Genomic DNA, 16,943 nt, shown 5'->3' on the forward strand with positions numbered 1-16,943 from the left:
AAAGTCATTTTTGTCATTTAGCTATATGACAAAAATGTCATATAGCTAAATGTCTATATGACATTTATAGACATTTAGCTATAATGTCTATATTATAGCTAAATGTCTATTTAGCTATAATATTTAGCTATTTAACTAAATATTATAAAGAAAAAAAGACTGCAACCTCTGCTCGTTTCCCGGAAGCAGAAAGCGGCAGAAGCCTGTTGGTTCGGCTGCAGCGATGGTGATGGATTAGTTGATCCAGCTAATCCATCACCATCGCTATATGAGCTATATTATAGCTCATATAGCTAATGCTATATGAGCTATAATGCTCATGAGCTAATGCTCATATAGCTAATGCTATATGAGCATTAGCTATATGAGCTATAATATAGCTCATATAGCTATATGAGCTAATGCTCATATAGCTAATGCTATATGAGCATTAGCGTTAGCATAGCCACATTAGCAGTTAGCCGTACAGGAAGTTATCCATCTAATCTGTGTCGCCAAATTGATAAAAAGGTACATCTGACTTTATTTCTTCAATTTTTGTTTTGCAGTTTTCATTGTTTGACTCTGGATAGCAATTAGCGGCTATCCTGTTATTAGCATGACTTTGTTTTTGTACAGCAATATTTTAATACAATTATCTTCTAAATGATGCTCCTCCTCCCTCGCCACCATTCCTACAAAAACAAATCTGTTAGCTTAATGCTGAGTTACCTGTTGGCTTTACATTAAGTAGCTGTTAGCGCTCAGTAGCTATTAGCTTAGCGCTCAGTAGCTGTTAGCTTGACTCTTTATAACTGTTTTCTTGTCTGTTAATTTGTCTGCTGCAGTTTAAAATAACAAACATTTTTATTTCAAATTCTGTTTTCAGGGATTCAGTGTGTAGATTTTAAAACTTAAACACCGGAACAGGATCGGTTGACCCAAACCGTAAATAGTTTCTGAATCATCTCGCTGTTTATTGACAGTAACAGCTTTAACAAACCAGGTCCAGTCAAATCACTTCAACATTATTTACAACACAACAACAGACACAGTTTGAATTAAAGCAGGTTTCAGGAGACAGTAAGGTAGTTTAAGCTGCTTTCAAAGAGACAAAATAAAATATTTATACATTATTGAAGCGTCAGGGGACTGCAGGTTGGGAGTTTCAGGGATTTCCTGTGAAAACAAAACAAAGAAATTTAACATTTTTAAAGTAAAGCTGCTGCAAAACCAAAGTACAAAGAAATTAGTAATTAATCTTTACTATCCTGTTTTTTTGTCCTGATTTCTTTCAAATGTATTTTTATTAATTATTAGTAAATACGACCAAGTATGTTGTACAGAAGTTAACAGATTTTAACCTGCAGACAAACTGAGGTAAAATAAATACAGTAGAAAAAAAGACAGAAATAAAATGAATAGAAAATAATGAATTCAATCAGATCACACAGCAATTTGTCAATCTTGATTGCGATTTAAGAGAATATGTTCTATATTTAAACTTAAAATTTAAGTTATTTGACTTTACAAACATAAGACAGCAGGACTTGTATGGATAATTTGTAAAGTGGAAAGCTTTTATTTTTGTAAATGAGTTTAAAACTTTAAAAATCAGTTAAAACATTTAATTTTTGACAAAAATGTAAATGTTTCTAGATTATATTTTGTCTTAAGTAGCGAAGCTGAACTGTTTTCTGTTTAGTAAACTTGAGTCAGTTTTTGTGGGGAACCGTGAATTTTAATATTGAATAAACTCGTTAGTGCGTCTGTGGTTCAGTATCTGGGTCAGATGATTGAACTCTGTTTAATCTGAGGCGTCATAATAAAACTAAAAATAATCACCAGCAGCTTGTTGGTGCCTGACCTACATACCCACTGATAGAGTCGGATCATAAACACCTTACATTATTTACAGAACGTGGCACCCCGGGGTGCCCAACCGTTTCACCTATTCACTGACACACACACACACACACACACACCCACACACACACACACACACACACACACACAAATCACTTCTCTGCATTTTTATTCACATTTTCAGCTGATAATTCTGGACATTTTGACAACTTTTTCCTTCGTTTTTCCAAATTGAGATGCGGAAGGAACTGAAAGCTTTGTTATTACCGCCCCCTAGTGGTTCAGGTTGAATATTGCAGAGGAAAGCATCTTAATTTTTCTACCAAACTTTTATTGTCATTAAAAATTATAAGAGTAGAACTACTTTAGCTTAGTTTTACTCAAGTAAAAAGTAGGTAAAAAGGTGACTGAAGAACTGATCAAATTATCAATCATTTAATATTTGCATCATCAGACGGACCAAAATACAAAGTTAAGAAGAAATTTTGTATTTTAAGAATCAAAATTAAAATAATTCATCTAAATCGCATAATTCATGTAATAAAATTTTCCAAATCAATTTCTTTCAAAAATAAAAACAGCCGTCAGGCGAATTTTTATTTGTTAAGAAATAACAGTGAAAAGTATCCAAGAAATTAATCAATTGTAAAAAAGAGGCGGCAGTTACTGAGTAACTAATCAAAACAATCATTCGATGTTTAAAAACACAGACGGACCAAAATACAAAGTTAAATCAACATTTTCTATTTTAAAGATCACAAGGAAAATAATTCATTCAGATAACAAAATCAAGCCAAAAAAATTAAACTTTTTTCTAAATCTTTTCTTCTCAAACTGATGTTCTGTTTTTTTTTTTTTGTGGTTAAATGTTTTTCATTCAGTGGGTTGAAAATCCAGAAATTTACTCCAGTCAGAGCAGAAATGCTTCATAATAAAATGACTGCAGTAAAAGGAAAGCTTAGGAAAAATACTCTTAATACATTTTTTTTCAAAAAGTTTACTGCCAGGTTTTGGCCTGATAAAGTTTTAATTCATAACAGTTTTAAATAATTTATAATTGAATCTAAATCTCTTTCAAAAGCAGCCAGACTTTTAGTTTTTAAACTAAAAGTTATCTAATTAAATCAGGTAACATATAGATCTATAAAACGAAATGCCAGTTTTTCAGTATCATATTAAATTAGCGTTACCTGGAGGATTATTTTGTTCTCTAAATATGCAGAAACTTCCTGATTTAGAGAATCTGCAGGTATTTCTGGGTAAACTGGACTCACTGTGTGGCTCTGCTGACACCTGCTGGCCAACAGGAGAACTGACTCTCCCGTCCTTCATTTTCCTGCTTGAGGTTCAACAGTTTCTGGATTTTCTGTTGTAAAAGCCTCAAAATATTTTAAAGCATATAAGAACTTCTATAGACTCTGATACTTAGGCTCAAATATGGAGCTAAATCAGAGCCAAAAAGTTTGTTAAAAAAAGATTTTTTTAAGTTTTAAAACTTTTTTTTTCCAGTTTCAAAGCATTTATTTTAGTTTAATTTGTTTTTGTTAACTAAATTTAGATTAGCTGACGTTTGTAAAGCAGCCATTTCTGTACACTGCAAAAACAAAAAGTCTTTCTAAGTTATTGATGCCAGTACTCATCAATATTATGGAATTATTTAGTTAAACCAAGCTCTAATAATTTGCTAAAAAATCACTTTTAAGTTAGTTTTGTCCCATTTGAAGTGTATAAAAGTATTTTCTGTAGAAACTGCAATAATTACTTGGTGAGATTTTGTGTTTTTGCAGTGTAATTAGTTGTTCCTACCTGCCACTCGGAGCTGAGCTTGACTTCTGGCTTTCCCGGATGTGAACTCCACCAGGCCGCTCATGTCGGCCGCGGTCTGCCGCAGCGTCAGCCTGTGGACCGTCCCCATGTTCTCCAGGCGGACCCGCGGGCTGGGCTGCAGCGGCTCGCCGTTCAGGCTCCACGCCGGGGCGCGGGCCGCCGGCGCCGACACCTCGCACTCGAAGCAGGCGTCGTCCGGCGCCGACACCGCCACGTCGCTCAGCTCCCGCACCATCAGCTCAGACTGGGCTGGTGAACGGAGGAGCGAGACGGCAATCACCGAGAAACACGAGAAAACAGTTTCCTTTCAGACGACGGGCAGATTTTCAGACAGTTTGACAACTAAGAGCAAATCTGACTGATTCCAACCAACGAAAACCAAAAACTACTGGGACAATAATCTGTAAATGATGACATCAGACATCAAATTTAAACATGGCGGTTTCATATCATTTAGAAACGCGGCGCGTCAAGTAAGCAGCTTTTCTGCTTTAAAACCGCATCCAAAGTCCAGGGGATTTTTAATAAAACATAATAATATATACAATAAAATGAACTAAACAGCAAATTAGTTTTAAAGTTATGTGGATTGTAAATATAATTTTAAGAAATTCAGTCAAAAATAGAAATGTTTGATGATAATGTTAGGTTTACTTTATTATTTTTAACCGAATCGGTTTCTCATCAAACAGAAGGAAACCCAGGAAGGCCGTAGTCATGGAGACGACGGTCGGAGCGTTTTTAGTTATTTACGGATTCTAAGATTTCTAATGATAAAAACATGCAAATAAAAAAAGACGTTCTTCTTTAGTACAAATATTAAGGTTATTTGTTATTTAGAAACATAATAAAAGAAAAATAGACTTGAGTTTCTTTGGTAGAAACAAAAATTTTCTTTCAGTGCGACATTAATATTCATGTTAAGATGCAGTTGGTCAGCGTGGGGCGCGGTGTGGGACACGGCGCGGCGTGGGGCGCGGCGCAGAGCGGTTCGGCGCGGCGCAGAGCGGTTCGGCGCAGAGCGGTTTCGGCTCAGAGCGGTTCGGCGCAGAGCGGTTCGGAGCAGAGCGGTTCGGAGCAGAGCGGTTTCGGCTCAGAGCGGTTCGGCGCAGCGCGGCGACTCGTCACATCATGTCAGCAGAACTTAGATCTGCTGCCTGCTATGGATGATACGGGTTTAAAAACTAAAGTTCTGCAGCTCAACAGGAGAAACTGAGACCTGATTTCCTCCAATCATTTTCTTTCCACTGGTATCACCAGCGTTTCTTTCCAGCTGCCACTTTGTCATTAATATTTTTAAGCACAATCCTTCGGTAAGCTAACTGTCGCGGTAAATGAACTGTCGTTTTCACGCAGCAGCAGCAGCAGACCTCAGTTTGAGAACGACTGTGCTGAGCAAATAGTTTTGTAAGACGCGATCCTGCACTTAATAAAYTTTATATTAAACATAAAAGATTTAAAAGTAACATAAGGACATGAATTGTCTTAGTGTTTTAACATCTGAGTGCCTTAGCGTTGCAGTTAAACCCTTTGTCTCCAAAACATAAACCGGCGCTGCAGGCTGAATCGTTTACCTTCCACGCTCAGCTTGGCGGAGCAGGTGTAGTCTCCGACCTGCACGCTGTAGGTGCCGTCGTCCTCCAGCGCCACCTGCTGGATGATCAGTTTGCGGTAGCAGCCTTCGCTGCAGATCTCGAAGCGTTCGGAGGGCAGGATGACGTTGCTGCCTTTGTACCAGCGGATGCTGCACCTGGGGTTGGACACGGTGCAGTCCAGGACGACGCGGCTCTTCTCCAGGGCGCTCGTGTCCTGCAGMGGTTTCACGATGTTCACCGGGAGCTCTGGAGCACAAATGGTGTCAAATTTAAGAAAAAAGGATGCAGTGTTCCATTTCTGATGTTTCAGAGAAACATGTCTACATAAAAATGTGTAAAATGTCAATGGATATAAAGATCACAACGTGATAAATTTGCTCCTTTTCTCCCACTGGTGCTGTGGGATGGAGACAAGGACGAATCACAAATTATTTTTGCTGTTGTAGACAAAAAAAAAAAAACTGTTTCCAATTTTTAAAATCCAAAAAGATGTTTTTAATTAATCCCAGGAACAAAAATAATAATTTTCTTCTACAGACTGTTTTTGAGGGACGTTTGTGACGCGACAAATTATGAGATAAAAAATGAAAAAACAAGCTGAGTAAAGAAAAAATCTCTAGGTTTGCATTTTAAGACGATATAAACTTGCCACAGAAAATCTCAAACTAAAAAAAATGACAGTGTTGGAGTGTCACGTTTGTTTTATTTCTGAATTGCAGTCAGGGCCGCAAAAAAATGTATCCAAGGGGCCACAAATGGCCCTCAGGCCACACTTTGGACACCCCTGGCCTAATGAAACCATTGTGTTTAAGAACAAGAGGTGAGTCAGTCAGATTATAGCCACTAATTAATAATCAGACTGAATAATCAACGTCTCTGTTAGTTTTGATTAAAGTTGAATTTCTTACCTTCCACCTCCAGGTAAGCAACAGATTCTGCGTTTCGGGCAACAAACTTGATTTCCCCGGAGTCTTCAGATCGCACGTTACACATGAGGAGAAAATGTTTTGTTCCTGAAAGAAGTCAAAAATGATGTCATCCAGCGTTTACTTCCAGTTCAACCTCCAAAGGCAGCAGCGGCAGCTTTAATGCTGACCTTCCTGCCGGATCTTGACGGTGCTGGTCGGTTGGATCCGCTCGCCGTTTTTGTACCACTCGCCTGGAACGTCTTCCACAGAGATCTCACAAACGAACACGGCGTTCTGATCCTCCTGGATGTCCAGATCCTCCAGACCCTGCAGGACCAGCAGCTCACGCTCTGCAGACACAAATCACACCAAAAACTCTTTTAAGTGATAAAACTACAATCTGATGGAGGATTGAATGTCCCAGAGGTTAGTTACCACGACGCACCAGACCGTTTTCCTGCAACGCAACGGAAACGACATCCTCACATCAATAAGGTTAAGATTCTAACAAACATTTAACCCTGGATTTAACTGGACGACGTGTCAAGTATCCGAAATAAACAAAAACATTCATTATTAAATTCCTGTCCTTCAAAAAACGACTTTTGTCATCCAGGTTTTGGTAGAAAGAGAAAAAAATAATAATAATGCAAATAGAAATTAATTTATCATGTGGTTCATTGGTTTATTCAACAGGCAGAGTCATAAACGCAGGTTGTTTTTTTTTTTACAGATTTATTATAAACGATGAGAAACACAAAGTTTTGGGGAAAAATGTTCAAAATTCACATCAGTTTTGAAAAATTTCCACTAAAATTTTCGTGAAAATTTTAGAAATTTCCACTAAAAATTCATTTCTAACATTTTCAAATTTTTTTAAATATGTTTTTATTTGTAGTTATAAAAACATATAAAGTGTAATACTTGGCAGATGCCAACAGAGGGCAGTGCTGTGCTACACAACAGATATTACATCTTATTTACTACAGGAGCTAATAAAGGAGAATTTTACATGATCTTGTATCTTTTTCAACAATAAAATAATCTCACATATCTTCACAAAGTTTAAATGGAGCCAATTCATCCTGTTGAACAATCACGTTTTTACAAAATGCAGGTTTTTAACGGTGCATTACCGTAAACCTCCACTGCGCAGGAAGTGGCAGCATCACCAGCGTCGCAGGCGTACAAGCCGGAGTCGGCCGCGCTGCATTTCATGATCTGCAGGAAGCGCTTCCTTCCCATCGCATAAATACGCACGTCTTTGCAGGGCTTCACCTCAACCCCGTCCTGAAAGAAAAATAAAAACGGTTAAACTTCCTGTTCAGTTGTTTATTATTCCACAGGAAACAGTTTAATGGACGACTGCAGAGCAGATATTTATTCTCCTTTTAGTCAACATTTATTTGCAAAGGATAAGATAGTTCAGCAGTTTCTTCATTTGCTCAAATAGCTCTAAAGCAGGGGTTTCCAACGTGCGGCGCGTGGGCCATTTGTGGCCCTCAAAGTGATTTTGTTTGGTCCTTCACCACAATACAAAGGTTTTCACAAATGTATTTTTACAGCTCAGGATTGAAGGGTGATGCAGTTTTTTAAAAGTCTTTCAGTGAAATTTAAAAAAAGGTAAAAAATTACAGTCTCATAATTATTTAATAATAAACAAAACCACAGACTTTTAGTGAATCTTGTTGCTGAGAATAAACACAAAAAAATCCAGAGATAAAAGAAAAAACAAATATTTAAGATAGAGTTGTTAAACAAGTCTCAGATTTACAACAAGTTTCTTTTTTTAATCAAGATTCTTCATTTTATTAAAATATTGTGCAGATAAAAATTAAACATCTAGCTTTTTCTGCTTCAATTTTTAATTAAAAGACTTTGAAATATCAATTTGACATATTTTGAGGTAAAAGGTTTGGACACCACTGATCCAGAACAAAGATGAAATAATGTTTCTTAGACAAAATAACAAGTTTTTAATGTTTTTTTCAGTTTATTTCTGCATTGAACTTCCACAGAGAATGACACTAAAAGTCCTAGTAGGTCGGTTTCTGTTTGCTTTTTAAGTTTTTACATAATTCTTCATCCCACAGTAAGAAAAGATCCGTCCTCTTTTTGCTAAATTTGATGCTTGATGTCTTTGTTTTGAATTATTTTAATATAAAAACATAGCAGATCTTTAAAAATGACAACAAGTTTCACTATTAAGTATCTTTTTGCAACTTTAAACAGCTTTAAAAATATTGCAGACTTTTGATTCAGACAATTGAATTTAATTTGTTTCTTTAAATTTCCTAAACGTTTTGCAGAAAACAAACCATTTACTGAACCAAAAGTACTGTAAAAATTCAGAGTTGTATTTCTTCCACTCAGGCTCTTTTTTTTTTTTTACTTAGTCAGTTTTCAAAGGCTTAACTGCCTTTAAATGTTATTAAAATAAAAAATGAAGAGTTTTTTTTTAAAGTTTAACCATCATCAATCAAGTTAACTTAGCATAAAATTGTACATTTTTATAACTTTTTAACTAATTTAAAATCAACTTTATTCCAAATTATGTAATTGAGTCTCAATGAGAAAAACAAAGGTATTTGGATATTATACTGAATTTTCAAAATTCATACAAAAATAAAAATGAAATATATATATATATATATATATATATATATATATATATATATATATATATATATATATATATATATATATATATATATATATGTGTGTGTGTGTGTGTGTGTGTGTGTGTGTGTGTGTGTGTGTGTTTTCTGAAGGGAAAATCAAGAGAAAAGCTCGACCTTCATCCACTTGGCGTCAACGTTGTGTCTGGACAGCTCACAGTCGAAGGAGATGACCGACCCGTCAGGAACTTTCTGGTTTTCCAGCTTCCTGATGACGGTCACTGGAGGCTCTGGAGAAGAAAAAATCACTTATTAAAACAACAAAAACATATTTATATATTTATATTAACTGATCTATGTGGCGTTTCTGGGCTGATCCTCAGCATGTGTCGCGTACGGAGTGAGAACAGATCGACCCGAGTGAACGGCGGCGTCGAGCCGAAGCGTTTCTTTGGACCGTTGGAGGTTATTTTCTTTGTAACGTGAGCCTGGATGAAGGCGGCGGCGGCAGCAGGGCGCCACTCCCTGTAACAGCTGCCATTTGGCCACAACTGCAGCTGCCATCTGTGGTCGCAGCCAAACGATTACAGTTCAATTATTTGGTTCGTCATACGTATTGTACAAATGACAAAAACACAAAGCGACGGGTTGACTTGGACATAATCCTGTATTGACGGACACGTAAGACTGCGATTATGCCTGGAACATGACCAGAGGTCACATCACAGGCAGTTTCTGGAGCATCCGACAGTCAGCTGAAGGGTAAAGGTCATCAGACACAGAGGCTTTCCCAGCTGATGAGGCAGACAGAGGTCGCTTTGTGGCTTTAAATGAGGTCGGTCGTCATGTTGACAGGTGTGAAACGGCTCTGCAGGTAAGGTATGAGGAAGCCAGGAACTGGATGCATCAACTAAAAACACCATAAGGACCATTTTATAACAAAACAACTTAATGTTTGCATCTTTATTTGTTGCATTCTGACTTTCTCCATAAAGTCTTTTTTAATTAGTTTCATGGAAAATATACCTAATTGTGGATATTTTTGTAGAACATGTTTAAAATGCTCTTAAAAAGTTGATTGGTTAGCTGAAATACCTAGCAGCAATGCTACAGGGCCGGCCATTGGCTGGTGTTTGAAAAGCAGCCAATCCTGGCTGCTGATTGGCTGAAGGTAGAATATTGGACATGAGGAAGACCAAGGATGTTAGCTTCTGGTTTGAACTAATAAAAAAGGCAGCTATAATCTGTTCTCTGTCTCAAGTATTCACAGATTTTAGCTCCTCCCCCTCTCAGCTCCTTCAGACTAGCCAGCAGCAATTAGCAAACACCTGCTGAGCTCATTATAGGAGCTACTTCTCAGAACAAGGCTGGTAAAAACATTGTTAAAGGGTTAATAGAGGAGCCACTTCCTGGAGGCGGAGATTCAGAAAGAACAGGAAGTTTTAAAGAAACAGAGACCCAATTTCAAGGCGATAAATATCAAAGTAAAATTTTTTAAGAGCATTTTCTGAATTGACTTGATTGTGCTATAAAATGGTACAAAGACTGAATACTGCCCTTTTAAAGAAAACAAACTCCAGACCCATGACCAGAAATACCTTCAAGAAGCTAGAAAAGTCACATTTCTGTTTATTTAAATCAGGGGTTCCCAAACTTTTTCCTGTGAGGGCTACATAACTTTTCCCTTCTCTGGTGGGGGGCCGGAGTCAGTTTGTAACAGAAAAAGTGTTACACGTTTATCACCTGCGCTGCCGGAAATTGTTGAGGTGGGGGGAGGGGGGGCGTTTCTCGATTGATTTTTACCCAGAAAGCACATGGGCAAAAACCGTTAGTGAAACGGTCACTGGGACTGACTAATATATTCTATTGAGGGAAAGTAACTTACATATGAATTCCTCATATGTTAACATAAAGGCTCGTTTTAAAGTATAAGCTGCTACTTACAGGCTTCGAAGAATTCGACCTGAAATGCAACGTTCATAAGAAACACGTGTTCATCTGCTCTACCGCTAGCAAACAGCCGTACTGATTAAATAACATAAAAATCAAGCAGTTCCCTAAAAGTCCAACAGRTGGCAGCAATGCGCCATGCAAAACAAAACACCCWCAGTTTACAGGACACACTTCCTGCTAAAGAGCCCCCTGGTGGTTGAAGAAAAATCCACATATAAACCGGAAAATACAATATATGAAAAAAAAATCTGAATGCTCTCTGGTATTGTTCAGGGGGCCGGACCAAATCAACTCTAATTGATTGTAATATTGTCAAATGTGGAGGTGGGCCGTAGTTTGGGGACCACTGCTTTAAATGGTTCAGAGCAACATGGCTGCTTAGCTTCAAGCTACATGCGTCCTCTTTCTGACTGCCAGTAAATCACTAGGTGTGCCAGTCCATTTTCTCCCATTGTCTGTGTAATATTGTCACCTTCCTAAAGTCATCTTTTGCCAAAAATATATATTTTTTTGCCCGAAAGATGTTTTGGAAATAAAGAGGTAGTAATATCTTTGCCAAAATTCCTACTTCTTTCTTTCCAAAAGATATCTTAGGGACAAAAAAGCCTTGGGAAGTATTTTAGGAAGGTGGTGATCTGTTGGCCTTCCTGCGGGTTTCCTACCCTTCACAACAAGCCGAGCCGACGTCTTCAGGTTCTCCACGCTGAACACAAAGCTGCCCGTGTCTTCCACCGACAGGTTGGAGATGGTCAGGCTGTGGACTTCCCCTTTGGCGCTCATTCGGAAGTGGTTGGTCGGCTTCAGCTGGATCCCGTTTCGGATCCAGGTTCCCGGGACGTTGGCGTGGGACAGCTCCACCTCAAAGGACGCCGTTTCTCTCTCTGTGGTCTTAATGTCTGTCAGCCCACGCTTGATGCTGATTTTTCGCGCTGTGGGGCAACAAGAGACAGGAAGTTATGCGAGGGACAGACCAACAGGACATGGAGGAGGAATGGTGTCGCTTTCTTCTACACAATGGGTCTGGACTCTGTTCAGCTGGCTGATTTCAGCCATCCGAGCCTCTGAGCCTCAAACCAAATCCAGGTTTGAAAGTGCCAAGTTTTTTCACTTATTGCGGCATACACAAACATTCCCAGTGGAAAAAATGAGTGTTTATTTTGGAGACCTGATAACAACAACCTTAGTTTTGAAGGCCAGGGTGTAAATTTAGACGCGGTGAGAGTAGATCAAAATTCACAGGATGTGCCAACAGCGGCCCGAAGTCCCAACTTTCCCCTTCCCACCTGCACAAGTGTTGAAAGAGCAGCTTTCAATTCAGCCGCTCGCCTGCAGGCCGCAGCCTGGGCAGCAGAAGCAGGAGGAAACCCTAGAATAAGTGCATCTTCATTACCACAAGATGCTTAACAGAACCTCAACGTCAACCAGCAAAATCTTCACTGAGAGAATAATAACGAAATCCTCTCACTGCAAAAACAACAGTTTCTACTGAAAATGCCTCACTACACTTAAAATCATACAAATAATGTCCTTCATGTTTATCAGTCTTTTTATCAGCCGTTTGAACTGGAATTGATTTTCTTCCCCACTCAAGCAGTTTACACATCAGCTGATTGTCCAAGAATTGAAAATGATATTTTCTGTTGAGTCTTCATTACCCAATCGATGCAAACATAATCACAATACTTTGACCTTTTTGAATTCTACACCTAAAACAAAACACTAAAAACTAGCTAATAAACACTAAACTAAAACTTATAATAATAACTAATAAAAACTGGGAAATTAATTTGCTTCTACGTTCTAAATTGAACTTGGAAGCAAATTTTCAGCAAATATATAAGCTTGATTTAAGTCAACAATTCTTTAATATTGATTAAAAAGTTCTTGTTTCACTGGCTGATTATTTAGCTTATAACATGTCGATGTTATAGCATTTTTAAAGATAGGTTTAAAACGGCACCAAAGTACAAAAATGATACCGCAATAAAATAAGTTGATGGAAAGAGAAAAAAATAAAACAAAAAGTTATAATAAAATAAAATAACAGTAATGAGTAAATAAAATAGTAACAGAAAAGTTACGTTGTCAGGCTTCAAGACATTTTTCCGCCAGTGGAACTAGAACTGGGTTGCTAGGTAACGGGGCTGGGGTTGCTAGGTAACGCGGCTGGGCTTGGCTGGGGTTGCTAGGCAACGGCGCACTGCTGCTGATTATGACATAAGTAGAATATTCTACCAGTGGGACTAGAACTGTTTCATCAATATTACAGAATTATTAATTTAAAATAAGCATCTTAAGTGTTTGAAGGTGAAACTGGATCAAGAATACTTGGTCAGATTTGGTGTTTTTTTTGCAGCGCTCGAGTCTGATTACGCCGACCTTGTTCTGCGTCTTTGGTTTGGTTGGGATGTCACCTGTTGGCTGCCATTCCATCCCAGTACATGCTGCCTCTGTTCCCAGTAAACTCAGATTACTGCTAATTAAGAGCGGCCCTCAGAAGCAGGGGGAGCTGACGGTAACGGTGGTAAACAAACAGCAACAGGACATAGTGAGAACACGAGAACACTCACGCTCCACGGCCAGTTGGGCCTGCGTCCGGTCGTGGAGGGTTTCACAGCTGTAGGCGCCCCGGTCCGCCGCGGCCACCTGGTGAATGGTCAGGCTGTGGGTCCGGCCCCTGTGTTTCAGGGTGTACTTGGCGCCGGGGTGGATCAGGATCCCCTGCCTCATCCACTGGACCTCCGCCGCCTCTTGACTGACCTCCACCTCCAGAGTCGCCTCGCTGTACTCCTCGGCTGCAACTGCCGCCATTTTCTTTGTGAACAGCGCCTGTTGCTCTTTAAACGACAAACACAGATTACAGGACAGCAGCCTCTAACATTTAAGTGTTTAAAGCTACGGTATGTAACTTTTATTTACATATTTGTAAGAACTGTCACCATGTAGTGACAGTTTTTTTGAGACAGATCATTTGTGAAATAAAGAAAAACAACCAATCAGAGCCAATTAACAGAACAATTAACAGTGGAACTGGAAGCCATTTTAAATATCCAAAACCACCAAAAACAATAAATAAAATGGAAATAAAAATCTGAACACAACATATTGCTGTTGATCAATTTCATGTGCTCAACGTGGTAACGGCAGAGAAACAACTTACCGTAACAGGAAAACCGTTAGTTCACTGTGATCAGTTGCTACGCTAACTAGCCTTAGCATTCTTCTTTTTTTCTCCCTCTCAGTGACAGCTATGCTGTACGCAGACCAGTTGCCATAGCAACTGACTGACAACAGCTCCACTAATGTATCAGGATTCAACACCAAAAAACACACACATTTCCCACACAAAGCCAGAACATTCAGTTTTATGTTTATTTTGCGATTATTAATCAGTGTTTGCTGTGGTAGGTTAGCTACCGCTGCTAATGCTAAGCTAACACAGCAGTGGTTGATTAGCTAATTTAAACACCTGCTCTACTGATGATCTGTCAGAGTTGGTGTGTAGGTCGCCTTTTATTTATCTTTCAAATGAACCGAAACACATTGAATTAAACACCACATCTGCATGTTAAGGTGGTCAAAGTCAAGCTAGCATAACTGCTAGCTTGCACCATAGTATAACTTAAAACTTTTTTTTTTACTAAGGGCCAGAGGAGCTAAATGTTTAATTAAATAGAAAAGCAGACAGTCTGTTATGAGACATGAAGAGCTCACCTTGGACCGCTAGCTCCGCCTCTGACTCCAGCCCCTCGGCGTCAGCCGTCACTCTGCCGCTGTCCGACACCAAGCAGCTGCTGATGCACAGCATGTGGCACAGGCCGTTACAGGACACGGCGGTTCGCTCGTTCAGAGCCACGTCCTTTCCATTCAGACGCCAAACCAGGGCGGTGTCGGCCGGCGAGACCACGCACTTAAACACGGCATCTTCCCCTTCGCGGATGGTGATGTTACGCAGCTCAGCGATGAATTCCACAACACGGGGGGCTGGAAAGCATCGTTAAAAATCTCTCACATTTTCAGGTAAAAAAAATAACATTAAGAGGAATTTGTTATACAACATTCACATTTTTACATTTTTGTGTTTCCATTTGGGTTTCTCTACTGCTTCTGAAAACAACACAAGCTTTAAAAATACCCACTCAGCTGTTTTTCCGGCCTGTTGTTGATTTTTGGTGTCTGGAAAACGAGTCGTTAACAAAACCTTCGAAATGCAACGTCACAAATCAGCAGGAACTGACCCGTCACCTAATGACCCCAGCTAAGCCCAGCTCGTCGCCTAGCAACCCCAGCAGAATTCTGCCCGTCGCCTAGCAACCCCAGCAGAGTTCCGCCCCGTTACCTAGCAACCCAAGCTGTGCTCCAAAACGTTTTGCCAGCTCGTTTTACCGCTGCACAATGGCTGCTGCACAGCAAAAACACAAAATCTTACCAAGTACCACTAGAAACTTTGGTCTAGTTTCTAGTGCAAATATCTTAGTTCACTTGAAACAAGACAATTAACTTTTCAGGAACATATAGCAGCTTGTTTTAACCCAATAATTCCTTAATATTGATGGGGAAAAGACTGGCAGATTATTTCACTAGTAACTAGAACTTGTTCCATCAATGTTAATTAATTACCGACTCCAATGTCCTACTGAAAAGTTACTTGCAAACCAAAATGCTTGGTTTGTGTTTTTGCAGTGAAGTGTTTTGTTGTCGACTCACCGTACAGAAGCCATTTCCTGCATTTTCGTTGGTTGCACAGAAGGCTCTAGTAATGCTTTTCACAGACATATGGTTGTATAATTGTGCATCTTGCAGCCATCTTTATGTGAGAGTGTAGGCGTTGGACATGCATGGACAGTAGCAGCTTAAAGTGACAGGACGCCCTAAAACAACTAAAACCTCATTATCTAATTGTAATTCTGAACAAAAAGAAAAATGTAATGAACATGTTTTGTATGACCTGTAGATCTATTCTGACCTTTAATCACTTGAGTTTGAGGAATGAAGGCGACTTACTTTCGATGCTGACGGTGGCAGCTGTTCGGTCGTCGGTGGATTCACAGACGTATTCTCCAGCGTCTTCGTCCCTCAGCTGCTGGATGGTCAGGCTTCGCTCCCGGCCTTGGGCTCGTATTGTGCAGCGGCGACTTGGCGTCATCTCCTTACCGTCTTTTAGCCACTGCACGTCTCCTTTGGGCTTGTTCACCTCACACTGTAGTGTAAGAGTTTTACCTTTCGGAGAGGTCACATTCTCCAGACGTTTGACAAACTTCACCTTCATTTCTGAAAAAACAAAAACAAAAACAAAGGAATCACAATTATAAACATTTAACAAGCATTTCAGGGTAAAGGTCACAGCAGAGGGCGTTCTTACCTTCGACTAAAAGACTGAAAAACATTTCATCCGTGTTTACGTCACAGACATATTCTCCAGAATCTGACAGCTGCAGAGGATTAATGGTGAGCTTATGAGTTTTACCCTCACTGGAGATATGAATGTTGTCCTTATTCAACAGCTGGCCGTCTTTCAGCCAGCGGACATTAGCTCTGTCGCTGCTCACTACGGCACACAATGTGGCGCTCTCATTCTCATAAGCTGACATCTTATTCTTTCCTTTTTTATTAAGAAACTTGGCTGGGGGATCTGAGGGAGACAAGAAACAAGTTTCTCAAAGAATTCAAACAAAAAGATATGAAGCTACAACGTCTAACATGCAACTGAAAACAAACAGCTATAAGGACCAAGTTAATGCTGCAGTATGTAACTTTTAGAAAAGATATTTTATTTTGCATATTTGTTGAAACAAACGACCGTGCTAAGCCCCTCCTCCCGGCTCTGATTGGTTGTTTCTCACCAATAGTGGTGCATTTCTTAAGGCAGTAGTAGCAGCTCAGGAATTAAGTGGAGGAAATTGATTTTTTCACAGATTTTCTCTTATAAACTGTAAAAAACATTTTTTTGTAAAAGAAGCAGCAGCTTTAAGGACCTAGACAAGTGGTTCTTAACCTGGGTTCGATCGACCCCAGGGGTTCGGCGGAGCCTCTGCCATGGAGGTAAAGACACATTAACTTGTGTAAAGTCGTGATGACGCCCCGCTTTGCCATCACTTGCTGCAGAGGATCACGTTACATTGCTTAGCCAATCAGAGGATCACGTTACATTGCTTAGCCAATCAGAGGATCACGTTACATTGCTTAGCCAATCAGAG

At 39.4% G+C, this 16,943-nt stretch overlaps 1 protein-coding gene across 15 annotated transcripts in view; it reads right to left on the reverse strand.

The window, feature by feature from the left end:
- Positions 1-932: 932 nt before the first annotated feature.
- The window catches only part of obsl1b (obscurin like cytoskeletal adaptor 1b), a 44,498-nt gene continuing 28,487 nt past the window's right edge, over positions 933-16,943 (reverse strand). For all 15 annotated transcript variants that reach the window (XM_017303297.1, XM_008404266.2, XM_017303294.1 and 12 more), the window contains 12 exons: positions 16,109-16,378; positions 15,751-16,017; positions 14,461-14,730; positions 13,317-13,583; positions 11,409-11,675; positions 8,971-9,083; positions 7,312-7,465; positions 6,364-6,525; positions 6,176-6,280; positions 5,247-5,513; positions 3,652-3,921; positions 933-1,158 (listed from right to left, as the gene is read on the reverse strand). In XM_017303297.1, the coding sequence (XP_017158786.1) occupies positions 1,148-1,158; positions 3,652-3,921; positions 5,247-5,513; positions 6,176-6,280; positions 6,364-6,525; positions 7,312-7,465; positions 8,971-9,083; positions 11,409-11,675; positions 13,317-13,583; positions 14,461-14,730; positions 15,751-16,017; positions 16,109-16,378 (2,423 nt within the window). In that variant the 3' untranslated portion in view covers positions 933-1,147. The remainder of the gene's footprint in view (positions 1,159-3,651; positions 3,922-5,246; positions 5,514-6,175; positions 6,281-6,363; positions 6,526-7,311; positions 7,466-8,970; positions 9,084-11,408; positions 11,676-13,316; positions 13,584-14,460; positions 14,731-15,750; positions 16,018-16,108; positions 16,379-16,943) is intronic.

This window comes from Poecilia reticulata, linkage group LG2 (genome assembly GCF_000633615.1).
Source record: "Poecilia reticulata strain Guanapo linkage group LG2, Guppy_female_1.0+MT, whole genome shotgun sequence".
NCBI classification, from domain to species: Eukaryota; Metazoa; Chordata; class Actinopteri; order Cyprinodontiformes; family Poeciliidae; genus Poecilia; species Poecilia reticulata.